The sequence below is a fragment of the Synchiropus splendidus genome, chromosome 15 (assembly GCF_027744825.2).
Source record: "Synchiropus splendidus isolate RoL2022-P1 chromosome 15, RoL_Sspl_1.0, whole genome shotgun sequence".
NCBI classification, from domain to species: domain Eukaryota; kingdom Metazoa; phylum Chordata; class Actinopteri; order Syngnathiformes; family Callionymidae; genus Synchiropus; species Synchiropus splendidus.
The window spans coordinates 13,102,885-13,118,893 of record NC_071348.1 but is presented as its reverse complement, the minus strand read 5'-3'; the positions used below and the strand labels follow the sequence as shown (position 1 = coordinate 13,118,893).

The 16,009-nt window shown below is 39.9% G+C and overlaps 3 protein-coding genes across 3 annotated transcripts; 2 read left to right on the top strand and 1 right to left on the bottom strand.

Moving 5' to 3' along the window:
• Window positions 1-286: 286 nt before the first annotated feature.
• Window positions 287-4,483, bottom strand: si:dkey-87o1.2 (uncharacterized protein LOC796684 homolog). The gene is made up of 4 exons (XM_053843551.1): window positions 4,125-4,483; window positions 2,638-2,692; window positions 1,691-1,808; window positions 287-468 (listed from the first exon to the last, which is right to left on the bottom strand). The coding sequence occupies exons 1-4, from the start codon at window positions 4,419-4,421 to the stop codon at window positions 447-449; spliced, it is 492 nt and encodes a 163-aa protein (XP_053699526.1). The 5' UTR covers window positions 4,422-4,483; the 3' UTR covers window positions 287-446.
• A 336-nt stretch (window positions 4,484-4,819) lies between these two features.
• Window positions 4,820-7,269, top strand: LOC128746531 (uncharacterized). Its single transcript, XM_053843637.1, has 4 exons — window positions 4,820-5,256; window positions 5,790-5,844; window positions 5,921-6,035; window positions 6,111-7,269. The coding sequence occupies exons 1-4, from the start codon at window positions 4,960-4,962 to the stop codon at window positions 6,433-6,435; spliced, it is 792 nt and encodes a 263-aa protein (XP_053699612.1). The 5' UTR covers window positions 4,820-4,959; the 3' UTR covers window positions 6,436-7,269.
• Window positions 7,270-14,652: 7,383 nt separating this feature from the next.
• On the top strand, window positions 14,653-15,860 carry LOC128746600 (prostate-associated microseminoprotein-like). The gene is made up of 4 exons (XM_053843764.1): window positions 14,653-14,796; window positions 14,861-14,971; window positions 15,281-15,389; window positions 15,557-15,860. The coding sequence occupies exons 2-4, from the start codon at window positions 14,863-14,865 to the stop codon at window positions 15,729-15,731; spliced, it is 393 nt and encodes a 130-aa protein (XP_053699739.1). The 5' UTR covers window positions 14,653-14,796; window positions 14,861-14,862; the 3' UTR covers window positions 15,732-15,860.
• Window positions 15,861-16,009: the final 149 nt, after the last annotated feature.

Genomic DNA, 16,009 nt, shown 5'->3' with positions numbered 1-16,009 from the left:
ATTTAACTCAACGTGCACCTCACTGCAGAATAAATTTATGTTGAAATTTTGTTGCTACAGCCATATAGAACACGTCATACCGGTTCTTCAGTATAATTGGTCCATTCTCACCCCGAGCGATTCTACGAGAATGAATCACAACACGTCCTTGCTTCATTCATTCATTCGGTATCTTCTTATATATAAGTTGAATCCCTTTATCAATACACGCCCTTTGTCTTTGTGCTGCCATAGTTAAGTGATTCAATTAAATGAAGACAGAAAACTCATGTATTTTTTTGTTTTCTTTTTACTTGTTCTCCCTGAATGACATTGTAGAAACATGAAATAAACATAAAACAAAGTCCAACTTCATAAAAGTCAAGCAACATTCTTGTTCCACTCTCAAGTTCATGTAACGCTGTTAACATTTTGATGGCGTTGAGTCCCTTGCAACGTGACTTCACTTAAGCCAGTCCACACAGCTGCCTGTAACAAGTTAAAATACAGCATCAATGCAACAGAGCAGAGGGAAGAGATGAATGATATTCACAAATTTCTGAGTGTTTCATTGACATAAATATAAGACATAAAAGAGAGGACACCGCCAGTCAAGACAACAGTGAGACACAACACAACTGCATTCAAAAGTCTTCAAAATATAATTAGAAAGTCCAAAAGAATGTTGACTTTATTGTGTGGCTGCCACATGCAGCTCCTCTGACTAAATGAATGAATGAATTTATTCATTCACATAATGTTGTATTCCTGCCCACAAGTCACACATTTGCGTACGGGTGACACAACAAACAAACTGGAGCCGAACTGTCAATAAAGTTGGAGAGAAGTTAACAGTTTGTTGGCCTCTTCTTCACAAATGATGAACAACAACACAAAAACAACACTAACATCTCAGTAGACCTGCGAATTGAGAGGAAAAAACGCCATTAAAAAAGCGTGTACAGGAAGAGAATGCAAGAGTGGGGGAGGAGGGGGGCAGGAAAGTGTTTTCAAGTTTCAGCCATGATATATAAAGATGCTTATTATTTCTTCAACCCTTATATCGGAATTATTACTGAAAAGGACAATCACTTTAAGGGCCTTTGTCTCAGTCACAGTTTACTAAACCTTAGAATTTGTTTTACTGAATGATATGTTCCCATTTCATTGTGTGTTCAGTTATTTAGTTAAATGTCTCTTGATGTCACTGTACATCCTTTATTATTAATAGCTCACAGCAGTTTTAATAGTTCCTTTGTTTATTTCTAAGCTGCTTCTCCATCTCTTTTTTGACTTTCCTCTTCGATTCCGTTTTTTTTTTTTCAACCAATGATAACATACAAAAAATTAAAACAATCTCTGTTCATACAGTGGACAATTTGCAGTACAGTATAAAATCAAATATGATCCATAAATGCACATGGCTTGAGTCATTCTAAAAAGGGAGTGTGCAGAGGTACAAGGCTCTGCTCCTGTTGTTCAAGTTGTCAAGTAACCCTTGAACTCAATAAATATCAATGAAAGACTGGCAAACAAAAGGACTTTGAGTCACCCGAACCAGTTTTATAACTTCAACAGAGCACGGTAATGTATCATTGTTCTTCATAAGCTTACTGAGATCACAAAGGTGAGGGTGAAAATAAAGAAAACAAAGTGTGATGGAAGCATTGCCATCACTCCTTACATGCAGTGGAGTTCCTTAAAATCTTACCTGGCTTCTAGCTTGGTTTTGTCCACATATCGACACACTATTTGGTCTCTGTCAAAAATCTGTTTTTTCAACCCTTGGATCTCCAGTTCAGCTAGGACCTTTTCACTGTCATGTTTCTCTGGAGGACAAGAAGAAAAGGTCACTTCATACGATGTTAAGGGAAATTTGCACAAGTAAATATTTAAAACAGTCACTGCTGTAATTTTACTCAGCTTCTTCAGTGTTGCAAGAAACCACCAAATCATTTAACAAGCATCACAGCAGATCTGCCACCTTCCAAAGATTCATTCAAGTGCATTTACTCCTGCCAGAGGTTTCAAACTCGTGAACATGGCCTCAACAGGACAGTCCCTTTTTGTTTAATGTGAGATAAATAGAAAGTTCGTTTAGCAAAAAAAATAAAAGGAAGATTCTTCAAACAAAGCTACTGACACATTTGAATTCTAATTTGTTTCAGCCATTCCCCCATAATGAAATTCTTTATACTTTTCAGTTGTTTCTCAAGAACACTTTTTCTACATTCAATTGTTTAACATCTACTGTTCCTCCAATAATTAAATAAACAATCCTAAATATTTTTACATATACATTAAATACAATTGAAATATCTATTAGGTTTTAATTCAATTCTTCATTATCTTCACTCTTTTTTATAATCCACAAGTAGTAATACAAGTAGCAGTAGTAATAATAACAACACAAAACAATTACTAAAAATTTTTTTTGCCCATTATTATTATTATTGTTGTTGTTTATTTATTTAACCTTGCTGTAAAACAAACACTTTCAAATAGATCCAGGTCCTCAAGAGAGTATCGGCATAAAATGTAGTACTTTCAAGGATGGACAATAACAAGATATTTGAACATTTTGCTGGTGATGTGGCCATTATCGTCAGTTCTACCATAAACATGCCAAGCAGTAAAGAGGTAAAACAATGTACTTACCGTTCAGAGTCATCATTTTTTGGGTAATATTTCCCAGTTTCTCCTCAAACAGTTCCTAATTGTGACACACAAAAAAAAAGATTAGGATTCATATGTGTGTATAGGAATAAGGCTATAGAAACACAATTTTCAGTCAGGAATAGTTTAACTAAAAAAAACTTTAATATAAAATTTTACAGAGAAGTTGAAAGTTAGAGGACGATATTTATTATTTATTGTTAAGGCTGGGCATCATGTCATCATGCCCTTATTTTAAAAAGTGAGGGGATGACAGCAGGAACAGATGTGGAAACATATGGAAATGGATTTACCAGTACCTTAAAATTACTCTACTGTCATATGACGATAAATAAGTACACATAAATAGAGTAAGATGAAGATAATAAATAAGGAAATATATTTAAATAAATAAATGTTAAAATAAGGCATGCATGAATTTATGAAATTATTTATTTATTCAGAGAAACAGGGATTCATTACATTATTACAAATATAGGAATAAAGTCAATATTTTTTCACTATTTTTCTAATGGTTATTTCTAGTATGTATTTATTGTTTACATGTATCTAATCATAGATTTTTTTCTCATCCCTATAGGATGAGAAAAAAATCTATGATTAGATACATGTAAACAAGAAATACATATATATATATATATATATATATTTATATATATATACATACATATTTATTTACTTCCGAAAGGTTTTCGTTTATTTTTGTCACATGCACGTTTGCATTAAGTTCGAATCACAAGGTTGGAGCTTCAGCGTCCTCTGTTGGTAAATATTTGTACTACAAATTAACCCCTTAGTAGTCGGAGAAGAAAAAAAAAGTTTCCTCAGTCCTCCCAACAGTTATTCAATAGAATCTTCCTTAACTGGAGCACAATAACACACAAACTTGTCACAAAAAGTGTGGGATCAAAACGTTAAATGATGTGATTGTCCCTTACTGTTCTTATGCTGTTGTGTGGGCCTTTAGCTCATTCTGTGAGCAAGAGTTTGAGGTCCTGACCTGACAGGGTCCGGCAATGCTATTGAAATTGCTTGGCAATGTACATCATGTTTTTGACCTGCTCTGAAAATGTGTCATATTATGCAAATTAATCTGCATCTACTCATTTTATATTTGAAAACTACCCTACGTGTTTGTATCCACAGCAAGAGACTCCCATCTACAATAAATCAGACCTCATTTAAAATTCGCCACACTATCATGAAGGGGCCAACTGAGCAACATACATTAGATGAGAGGTGCTGAAGACCTTGGAGACGACAGCTGTCCATCTCACACACACTTGATATTCATGGACTGGGAGGAAACCCAAGAGTGCCCAAGAAACACGCATACAAACCCATCCTTATGACAGCATTAATTAAGTTTTCTCACGTGTCAACATCAATATGGGTTTTACAAATGCAATCCAAAAGCGTCTTCATTGAAGTTCCATTGAGACATACTCTTGATCCCGCGAGCGTGTTACCTTCTCTTTGAGACAGTCCCCAAGACTCATTGCGAGGCCCTCATGCGCCTTCTGAGACTCCTCTTTCTTCACCTTCAGCTCAGCTATCTTCAGGCTGAGGTCTTGATTCAGATTCTTCAGCGTTTCGATCTTGCTTTTGATCACGACGATGTTGGCTTCTCTCCTCCTCACCTCACCCAAGTTGTCCTCGGTGCGTTTCTTCAGGTTACGGATCTTAATCTCCTGGCGCGCGGCTTGCAGGACAATTACGGTAATCACGGTGACGCTCAGCCCGAATAAAACGATTAAGAAGCGCATCTTTTTCGGTTATCGACTGACTCGCTCCGCGCTTCTTTTCACAGGATGTGTCCGATGAAGACCTGACAGGACAGGTGTTGCTCTTAAACCTGCTCGACCTGCCGGGCGATCTGGGCGTGACGTAGCACATAGTTCCTTGTTTGTGTGACGCCTCACCTTTTGTTTATATGTATTTATAATTAATGCAGAGCAAGAAAATGGTTGTGCATTAGAACGCGTGAGTAACTTATATAATGCTGTAAAACTTTTATTGTTGTTATCATAAATCGCTACTGTGCCTGCGTTTTTACAAAGGTTTAGACCTCTGTCCATTACAGTGGGGGTGGAGGAGGTGGGGTGTGTGACAGGTGTAAAGGCCAACCCTTCTCACAGCCAGGAAGAAAGTGAGTTATCCACGTTGTAAGGAAGCAAAGAGCAAATCACCTGCATGACTTTTCTCTGGGTCAAGACGCGGAGTGATTCTTGACTTCCCCCGCTACATGGACGCGTGAGGCGCGCAGCTGTGGACAGAGGATATTTATTAAATAACATTTCAGTCATGATGAAAGTTCAACTGCTACTGCCGCTGACCATTATGGCGTCAGTCACCATGGTTCTGATCCTCAAGACTCGCAAAAGGGAGGAAGACCGGGAGGATCGGCGGTTTCGGTTCGAGAGTATTCGGCTTCGGGTCACCATCGACGTGCTGACAGAGCACCAGAATGAGAAGGCGACCCTCCAGCAACAGTATGACAACGCCAAAGAGGAGGAAGGCACTCTGAGGGAGGCTTCCACAGTGTTCCAGTCGAACGTGCTTGAAAACATGGGGAAGCTGGACACCTGCCACCAAGAGAAGGTATCATCTGAGAGCAAAGTGTTACTGAAGATGTCAGTTTTACCCCCTAAAGTTACACACTCACTGATTTAGAGTTTAATTTTCCATCAGTGATGTAAGTGAGTCCCTGCTTCCTTTCAGTAAGAAGCAGGGAATCAAGCCTATCAAGCTGTCAAAGAACATGTTAAACCTGTCTCACCCGGTTGAAGAAGGCACCCGATCCTGCTGAGAGCAAGAGGCCCAGGATAGGATGCCGAGATGTTAACTGTTACGATGTTATTATTTATTACAGTCTTATTATACATATCAATTCTGTAATAGTTGATGGAAATTCATGGTAGTATGGGCACTCACTACACAGAGTCCTGTGCCAGCAGTTAGGGCTGCCCGTGCATTCCTGAGCTACTTCTGAAACGACCATCCAGTTTCCTCATCTGTCATTCTTCGCCTGGCTACATTTAATGCTCATTCTCTTGGGTTGACGGCTTTTCTTCTTCCTTCATTACATCTGCTTTAAAAGTGTTTGTCTTTTGACTGTTTTTCCTTTCTCACAGAGACAAATAAAAAGTCAGCTGGATTCTGAGGAGAAAAACCTTAACACGCTAATAAGTAAGTGCTGCGGTTGTTTTCATGTGGAACTGAACTTTCCTATCGACGCATAACTTGATGTTTATGATGGAAACAGCTGATATGAAAACGGAGACGGACATCTGGCTGGCTGAGATTGACTCGCTCAAAAACCTACGAAGTGCAAAGAGTCCCGCTTGTAAATTTTTGCAGCCCAACTCAGACCAAGAAAGGTACATTTTTATTTTACACACAAAGCCAAATTCACCTCACAACCTCTTATGTATTTTTTTTCCTTTTTGCTTTAGACTTTATTGTAGGAACACGTTTATCGTGGAGCCGAGACCACCAGAGCCAAAACCGGCAGTACTGAAACCGCCGATGCCGAAAGCGGCACTGCCCAAAGCACCGGTGCCAAATGCTCCAGAGCAGAAAGCACCGGAACCAAAAGTTCCACAGCCGAAGCCCATGGCAGTGAAAGTAGCAGAGCCTAAAGCAGCAGACCCCAATGCAGCACAGCCTGAAGCTGAAGAGCCAAAGCCAGATCAACCCGTAGCACGAGGACGAAGGAAGGTTGTCCGCAGAGTGAGGAGGAAAGGAAGACCAGCCAAGCCAAGTGACACAGAAGTCTAAAGTCACTCCAAACATGTTCACTGTGCTACAGCTTTTGCTGCTTTTGTCATACTTGGTTCAGGGAGAAGCTGGTGTCGCCATGTTTGTTGTTTAAATGTTATATTTATTTAATATGTTGATGTTCAACATTGATTTTTGTAAAAGCTCTTCATGAATGAGGATTTAAAATGTAATGATGAATGAGTGTGAGTCATTGCTGGGAATTCTATAAACAGTAGGGTACATGATAAAAATACTTTTGGGAAGATGACGCATATGAGAAAGAATGTTTTTGTAAATCAGTTTTAATACGTGAAAATTCAACATTTGATTCATGATACAGTTTCATCAACGTTTGCTGCAGTAGCGAGTCAGTTACACTCCACTGACTTCTGCAGAGAAATATAATAATCCTAAACAAATGTGAAGATACCAACACTGCTTAGCGCAACCCATAAGAGCTACACAGTTACAACTTAGGATTCTTGTCCACATGTGCTGATCAGTATTACTGTCCGTTGTTTGGCCTCCAAATTGTTATTGTCTGTTGAATTTTATTATATGTTTCACATGTTAATGTTATGGTTTATCATATTATCTTTAGCGTTACGTCCGTGGTTGGTGTTTTGAGAATGGGAGACAAATAAAGAAGAGAGAAACATTTTGCTAGCTCATCACTTTCCTGTGACCTGTGTGATGTTTCGCTACAAGCCCTCACAAAGCATAATGAAGATGGTGGAAATCTTTTCCTCTTAATAGTTCATGTTGCAAAAAGTAATGGTGCCCAGCCCTGTTGTTTTGCGATCTGAATGGTCTCAGCTTTTAGAATAAAGGTGTCCAAATGTTACGGTTGAGGGATGAATTGTGATTTTTTTCTTTCTTTCTTTTTCTTCTGACTTACCGTGTTTTCTCAGGAATCTTCTATCTATGGAGTGTCAACTGTTTGATGTGCAGCATGGCTTTCTATGAGTGTAGACCTGAAGTCATCAACTGGGAAGACATCACACAAATGGATGTACTGTGTCAGTGCTCCACTTCCATAAGGAGTCCATCATCTCACACATTGCCACAGACTGGGACTGACTGCTTCATACATTCTAAAGCAGGGGTCGCAAACTCAATTCTCTGGGAGCCAGCAAAAGGCTCATTTAAAAAAGACCACTAGCACCATAAGATGTGCACCACACTCATAGTGCCAGTCATGAATGCCATGTTGGTCTTGAGGCTTGCCAGCATGTACTGCAGTGTTGACAGGCTGCAGTGCCTTTCAGTTTGCATGGCTTTATTTTCCAAATCACAATAACAGCTGGATGATTTGAGCTGGCAACTTACATCCCACTCAACAAACTCTTGGTGTAATGATTTTTGGACACATTGAAGCCATGAGTCCTTCCACCAAACTTGTCAAAAGAAGTATACCAATGGGGCGACTATACTTGTGATGGAGGTTGACATACTGTCTAGATCAATTTTTTATCTTTAGGAATTCACTTGTCTCATCGTCTTTCGTTGGACAGAGGGCCCGGCCCTGTTGGGGCCACACTCATGCTATTCTTGGACACCTGCTGGTGGGCCTGCATGCTGGAGGCTGCAAATGGCCCTATGTTCTTGTCTGAGTCTGACTTCCCTCCGTGTCCTATGCATCGCTGGGATATGAAGGCCAGAGGTGGTCTGGTGCTCTGGGTTTGTTCAGAAGTCACATGATCGCATCAGTGTGTTTTTGTGTTGAATAAGGAGAGAGCAAAGTATAGAGCATACAAAGACCCAGAGCTGTCGATGCTGTTACAGGATGACAAGATTCCGGTCCTACTTTCTACTTTCATCCAGCTTCTCTCGAACAAAAACACTTGCTCTCACAGTGACCTTCCTTCACCTCCATATGGTCATTGTTTTGTTCTGCCCTGTCATCTGTGAGTTTGCCCCTCGCTGCCCTGCATCAGTTAAACTCGCCAGATTAAAATCTCCCCCAGGCTCCCAATTAGGCAATCAAAGAGTGGTCATTCCGCCCCAATAGTCCCGCAAGGTTAGCGCCAGAACGGGAACAGCCACTGCCGATAAAGTTCTGAAGAGTAGCGCAGCTCATTGGTGCTTGTTTTTAAATAATATTACCTGGCACATGCTCTATTTTGTGTCTGAGATTAAGTTAGAAAACAGTTCTCATGCAGTGAATTTGACTTTTTTTTTTTTTTTGGCTTTTTGAGAAAGTAGCATGACCTTCATGTCAGACATGAAGACATTCAGAGGTCAGTTCTGAACCTCAGAGAAATGATCTTCACCTGTTTGGTCAAATGAGCATTCTACTGTCTACAGTCTAACATCATTGCTTTTAAACTTGTAATCATGAGTGTAAATGCCAGCAACAAGGACGTCTGATCAAACATTTGAGGGGACAAAATACGATTATTAAAACACAGTTGTTTTTAATACAAGCATGTCTCATTCTGTCGATTCACCATATCTCAGCTGACTGTTTGATTAAGCGGCTGAACAATGAAATATAGCACAGAGTGCACGTTTGTTTTGCTGTTGTGTTCTTTTCTAATACGTAAACCTTTATGGAAGACAAAAATATATTGTCATTAAATTACAAAATTAAAAAAAAGCTATATGAATACTTGATGATCAGGATGAAAATTCTACAGACATTTCAGTACTTAGACCCTGCAACACAAAATGTGGCCTCCACAGGAACATGGCCACATGTGACTAAACTATGATGTTGATCTGGTTCTTTTTATTTTGTTATTATCTGGTTCCATATTCATATTAAATCACCTGTCGTGGAGCTGAACATACATATTTTTGGAAGGAGAAGTCGTCCAGTTTAACAGCCCATCCCTCCTCACGAAGATCACAATGCCTTCTGGCCTTACGAAGTATGTTTTCATCATCAATCAAATCCTTAATTCTGCCCTGCCCAATAGAGTCGGGTGTTTTCTTGGTTTTGCCCACATTTGTATTTAAATTTTCAGCCGAAAACGTATCATCACATCAAAACTTTCATTTTTGTGGAAATTTTTGTGACTGCCAATGACGTCTAGAGGTGACCGCCACTTTTGTCCTCCCTGCAGGCAGTAACTGAAAGTTATTTGATTCTGCAGCTGCAGATGGGTGTGTTTTCCCTGCCTGTTGTGTGTCTGTGTGCACGTGTGCGTGTGGGAGAACTTGTAGAGGGATGAACATGGCATGTATTGATCAGACTAATGTGGGGAGGAAAGGCTGCAGGCCAAAGCAGTAGATCAATACTCCAGTAATTACAGCCGAGTGTGTTAACGTGTGTGTGAGAGGGGGTGTCTGTGTGTTCCCCCCAAAACTTCTATAAATACTGTCCCACAGAACCACGGCTCACGCATTCTTTTAACACTTAACTGCCATGAACATTGACCAACTCTTGTCCAGAGCTCATTTGCCTGAATGCTGTTTGAGGATGATCGTAGGTGGTGAGGATCAACTCATTTGGTTTTTGGATTTGTGTGTGAGGAGGATGGTTTTCTTAAGGAAATGTGGCTCTCCTCCAAAAGGCCTCTCTTTAATGTGTCTCCTTGGCTCATTGAAGATTTCATTTACATTTCTTCTTTCTACATTTGTTGAGAATGTTTGTTCATCCATACTCTTCCCTCACAGGCTCTTCTTTCATGGCTGCTGTCTGATTCGCCCGGCGCTGTTTGATATGTTTGATATTCGGTTGTTCTTGTGTTTTCTCATGTCAACTTAATATCAGACATATTCCTACAGAGCCTGGCACTCACCTCACAGCTGTCTCCACCAGACAGCTTTCGAAACGGCAAAGTCAGGTAGATGACTTCATCATGTGAATCGAGAAAGCCTGTAAGTGTTGATATTTTGGGGATTTTTTGTTTATGATGAAAGGAGCACACAAGTAGATTGGTAGATAGATTTGGAATCACAATATGTCATGTGAGGTTATTTATTTTTATTCTTATTTTTATGCAAAACATGCTATTTCCAGTCACAATTTGTACTGGAAACCACAAACTTACTATTCAGAATCAAATCACCTGCTTATTTAGTGTTAACAACCAGAAATTAAAAAGCCGTTAAGAGTGAAATTTGGACGACCCTTCGAGGGTGAAAAAATAGCCAGGCTTAACAAGATGCTAACTAGTTTATTTACGGTAACGTGGGTTTCTGGATGTGTAGTGTAGCCCTATTTTGACAAAATATATTTGAGTAATAACTAAATATCACAAAATTACTCAACACTTTCATCCAAAGTTGACTGAAAACCATCAATGGATTATATTCCCAAAAGCAACTAGAAACAAACTATGAGTGATTCAACAAACTGAACAGTCAAGCAGATGTCGACAAGATAGCATAGCATGTGATAGCTGTGAGTGCAGCTTCCTCACACACACACACACACACACACACACACACACACACACACACACACACACACACACACACACACACACACACACACACAGTGATTGTTGATGAATTGCAACTATTATTCTTTACATTTTTCATCAATAGCAGTTGTCTAGAGTGGCCAGCACAGGCAGTATGGAGTGAGGACTCCACTTCTTCTAAACGTTTTTATGTGCATTTCCTGTTTTCAAATTGGCTCAACCTGTTTTAAAATACTGCTATCGTCCAGCGCTCATTGTTCCTCATGCCTCGAGCATTAATCCTGGTTTTCAGGATTCTACATCTTTTGAACTTTTGTATTGCTTCATCATGCACAACTGAACATAATAAAGTTTTTTATTTTATCTTTGTTGGTTTGTTCTTTTCAATCAAACTCCATCATCACGACCATCATTATATAAATTTTTGCTACATTTTGTGGGTTGCGAGTAGCAAATGATGGGCTTCTATTGGCATCCTGATCTACGTCTGAGTCCATGATGTGGACAAGATCAATTTCCCATTGAAATGACCAGTAACCTAAAAGCCAAATCCCTGAATGCAAAACGCATTCATGGGAATGTAGGGCTGAGCTGTCCATGGTGTTCTGCAAAGAAAATTCCATTGTTGTTTGTGGTTCTTCGGGCTTGTCAGGTTGCTACCAACCATCAGAATTTTTACATAGAGACAAGCTCTTCAATAGAATCCATGTTTGACCAATGAAATCTGGATTATGTAACATCCAGGATGACAGAGGCAAAAATGGCCGCTCAGTTCCTCTCTTCTCTTTTTGAATATTCAAAAGAAGTGCGGCATAATCTATCCGAGCATCTTTTGGTCAGATGACAAGCCTGCAGTTCAGTATCACACAATCACATCCACCAAACACATGGAGGATAATGCTTGGCCTCCTGTTGGCCTGAGTCCATTTACATCCTGTTTGCACTGCAAACAGACGCCTCACAATGGTAGTCAAGCACAGCCCTACCTTTTTCTATAGGGCCAAAAATACAGTTCTGCCTCTTTATCACTTTATAATGGCTATTCTGTTTGAGTCTGATGTTTAATTAGGGACGGCCTCATCTTAATACCTCAAGATAAAGCCTGGCTTCACTGAGCTTCATTCATCACTGACCAAAGAGACAAGCATCTGAACTCACTAATGACTTATTTTAATGCAACGTTCCACTTCCACTGGGCACAAGAGAATTATGTAATACCTCCAGCGCAAACATTTGACTTGCTCCTGATCAAACGTGCACGCCAATGATAACGGCGCGCAGGTTCAGGGAGACACAGAGGCAAGCTAAATGGACGGAAACACGTATAACCTGCAGCTGAGAACTTGTGCATTTTCTTCTCAACCACTCCACCGGCAATAGATAATTGACAAACCGGTTGGAGCACCAAAAGCGTTTAAAAACTGCTGACGTAAAGATGTCTTGAAAACATCTGTGGCATGTATGTGATCAAGAGAAGTGAGGATTAAATGGCTCTGAGCACATGTCCAGGTAAAAATAGTCATAGTAGTAGCAGTAGTTATTTTTACAGCCTGAAGAAAAACTCTAATGATAGATGTAGTCCAGAAAGCAGGAACTGAATTGTACCTATAGTAAAATAAGGTGTGTGTCCGCCTCAGAAACGTCACAGACTCAATTGAATGACTCATGATATTCTGTACAAACAATGGTTTGGCAAAGTGACGCATATAACCCTGTATATAGCGAAAGCAGCGTCGGTTCTGCGACTCATTACTGGAACATTTTATTCATGTGGTGATTCAGAGTCAGGCATGTAATCGGATCAGTTAACTCATGTGCATCACTGAACTCTATAATGAGAGAATAAACTGTTATTTAAGAAGAAATAATATTCAATATGTAAAAAAAGATTTGGCCATTAGATTTGTAATGAACATGATGGGGTCAAAGGTCAATGTCTCAGTCTATGGCCCCTGCAAACATGCACCAATGGTGGCATAAGCCTCAATAATTATAATACACGTTTGTATTTTACAGCAGTGACATCAGTTCACTTTACTGCTAGACACACAACTAGATGTAATGTGAAGTTCTGTCAGAAGCTCCCTGAATACAGTAAAGTCCAGTAGCAAATCCCTTTTCATTTGTGAAAAATTGTTGCTATGTAACTGTGCTATTTATTGCATGCTATTTGCAGAAACAAATTGCAGAAAATGTATTTGTTTAAGAATGTATTCACAACGTTGTGGGAAATATGGCAGGATTTATTTATTTTTATATTAAATGTTTTCATTTTATCACAATTTTTCAGACAAATCATAAGAATTCATAACAGCAGTGATTCTTTCTGCCACCCCATTTTGGATTGGATTTATTTGGTTATGCATTTAGTTTTTTTGTCAATAAAGTTTTGAAGTGAGACGTCATGTTAGCTGTTAGCTCTGCAGTGCACACCATCTTTAGCTTTAGTTTGGTATTTGACCAGCTTCAGTGCTGTTGGTGTGTGTGGGAAAAGGACGCATCAGCATCAGCAGTGCTCTATAGTGTATGATTTAATGTCATCATATCGCCCGCTTCTATCAGGACAAATGAGGTGAAATTGGATCATTTCCCATGGCACACCTGACACTCTCTCACGATTCACTCGTTGAAACACACTGCCTTAATAAACGGCCTTTGATGTTTCATTTGTGGTCCGCCATCATTGCCACATACAGGAAATATGAAACATGAGTATGCCAGTATTGTACTGGTCTGTCTGCCAGTGTCATGGCGACACATTCAATACACTGTATGAAGTTCTGTTGAAGTGTTTGCAGGTCAAAGGACGCATTTTACACCTTGTTTATAATTAACCACAGACAGCTTCCTGGAACTGGAATTTTTTTCTGCTTTTCAAGTAGAATTTTTGAGAGTTTTTATAGTATATATGGTTGTGGGCCCCGAGGCAGTCTAATGCTTATCGCTCTTGGGTTCAATTTCTGACACCCTGAGCAGGACTAAGCGATGGTCATATAGTCATATTTAACTGGAACAGTCCCAGATGGAGTGGTGTTTGCTTGTCTCTGAGCAAGAACCATTGATCTCACTCACGATGACCTGCTACAATTGTCAATTTTAGCTGCCACCCTATTCTTGACCCTGTGGGGCTTACCATGATGCTTTTCATTGTTTGTAATATGGTGCATTCTTTATTTTGAGTGGCGTGTTTTAATGGTTAAAATCCGATTTTTTTCCCATCAATATATCCATTTACTCTCATAAAATAAATGTTTTTCAGCATTATTTAAGTGGAATTAAAATATATTTTGGGCTTAGAAAACAAGATTACACAAGAAAGGTAAAAAACAGTTGAATTTGCAGTGACGTCTGCAAAGCATTAATAGAACATGGATTCCCATCGAATCTTCTGGGGTTTTCATGATGGCACAACTTCCGGGTTCAAGAACTTAGATCCGCAAAGGATTTGATACGAGTCATTATCTAACTGCATATTGTAGATTGGTCTGGACACCTGGTGTGGTGCTCCCCCTTCATTCCTGATTTTTCTTTACCACCACACCGGTTCTGAATTGTAAAAGGTCTGACATTTTCTTTTTTTCCTGCCCGGGGCTCCCTCTGTACACACGCTGCTCCCGAATTATACAATAGGCCCTGACCCCCTGTCACGTAGTCCTTTCTACAGATAACATCAAACGGCTTCCCCGAAAATAAATGTTATCAGGAGAGGTGCACACTGTATGCTCTGAAGACACTGTCTCATGCAAGATGATGGGTATCATTGTGGCTGTGTGTGTTTGTGAGTTTGTGCACATGTAGATACAACTAGTGGAGTGGAGGGGGGGTGGCCAGAGAGGGGATTGGGCAAATAGTGAGAAGAGAAGTGGAAATGGCAGAGATAAAGACTCGCTGGTATAAATATCAGAGACCTGAGGGAGTGGGTGCATCAGCTCAGACGGGGAGACGCTCAGCCAGCAGAGAGGAAAACCGCCAGGTGAAGGAGCAGGGAAGGAGTAAGCATTGCACGGTAAGATTTTATTCCGTAACCATCAGGAAGTTGGTGTCTCATTTTCTCTGTTGATGTCATGCAGCAATGGGAAACACAGCCAGAGGGATGCTTGCTGTTTTAGTCTGCCTCCTTGGTGCCAGTGTGCCGGGAATGTCTGCATACAACAGTGGGGAGTGTTTCTTCAACACTAAAGGTACAGGCAGAAGCAGTCTAGTGGCATTTTTGGACATTTAAATATACATATCTGCTTGTTAATTGCCATTGTTCATTTAGAAAGTACTCTACAATTAAGATGAATGAGACTTCAATAAAACTTTGATAAAACATGCGATCAACTAACACATTTCACTGAGACTGACCTGCTGACCGTGGATATTATCGCAGGTCCAGACTTCACCTTGCTTGTGATCCTCTCATCAAGTTGATATTTATTTATTTATTTATTTTTTGTAAAACATGCATTAATATTACATTTCCACTGACTTATTTTTTAAATATTCAGGAAGCTGTGAGCACAATGGGCAGATATACAGTATTGGAGAGAGTTGGATCACCGCTGACTGTTTCCAGTGTATCTGCATGGAGCCGTTTGGAGTGGGCTGCTGCGACCAGTGAGTGTTTCTGGACCTTTGGGAAGGAAGTGTTAATGTCTGAACTGTTAATATGCAATAAGCGATTCCAGCCAACCAGCACTTCCATTTAACATTCATCAAACAAGAGGTTCCTGTTGTAGAGTGAATGGAAAAAAAACTGCGATGCTATGCTGCTTCTCCCACAGCGGGTCTAAGCCAGTGGACTACCCAGACTGGTGTGAAATCATCCGCAAACCAGACTCGTGCACCAGTGTTGCTGTGATGAGAGCCAACCATAAGCTCCCGTGTCTCTGGGGACGAGGACGCCTCAGACCTGCTGCTGGCCAGCCGTGGATTTCTGACAACGGTCCTTTATTTTGAGTCCCGAAATGCTCAGGCGTTATTTGTTCTGGGATAACCTAGCATAATTTATTTTCAGGATATTTATTCTTTGATGGTGAATATATAATGTATTGTCAGTTACGTAAAAACACATTTATTTCAGTGTATCTTAGCAAATAAAGACAATATCTGATATTTCAGTTGTCTGGTCTCTAGTTCTTTTGAGGGTTTTTTTGTATTGATTTTTTCCAACTGTTTTTCATTAATCCAGCAACCAGCTTCTATGATTTAATTTTCCCCCTATAAAATTGGGTTTG

Excerpts from the sequence above, each read along its gene's own strand:
- si:dkey-87o1.2 (XM_053843551.1), bottom strand. The coding sequence starts at position 4,421 with ATGCGCTTCTTAATCGTTTTATTCGGGCTGAGCGTCACCGTGATTACC. Across the intron at positions 2,693-4,124 it reads GGGACTGTCTCAAAGAGAAG|GAACTGTTTGAGGAGAAACT; the intron begins GTAACACGCTCG and ends TGTCACAATTAG. Across the intron at positions 1,809-2,637 it reads AAAAATGATGACTCTGAACG|AGAAACATGACAGTGAAAAG; the intron begins GTAAGTACATTG and ends CTTGTCCTCCAG.
- LOC128746531 (XM_053843637.1), top strand. The coding sequence starts at position 4,960 with ATGATGAAAGTTCAACTGCTACTGCCGCTGACCATTATGGCGTCAGTC. Across the intron at positions 5,845-5,920 it reads AAACCTTAACACGCTAATAA|CTGATATGAAAACGGAGACG; the intron begins GTAAGTGCTGCG and ends TGATGGAAACAG. Across the intron at positions 6,036-6,110 it reads CCCAACTCAGACCAAGAAAG|ACTTTATTGTAGGAACACGT; the intron begins GTACATTTTTAT and ends TTTTTGCTTTAG.
- LOC128746600 (XM_053843764.1), top strand. The coding sequence starts at position 14,863 with ATGGGAAACACAGCCAGAGGGATGCTTGCTGTTTTAGTCTGCCTCCTT. Across the intron at positions 14,972-15,280 it reads GTGTTTCTTCAACACTAAAG|GAAGCTGTGAGCACAATGGG; the intron begins GTACAGGCAGAA and ends TTAAATATTCAG. Across the intron at positions 15,390-15,556 it reads GGAGTGGGCTGCTGCGACCA|CGGGTCTAAGCCAGTGGACT; the intron begins GTGAGTGTTTCT and ends CTTCTCCCACAG.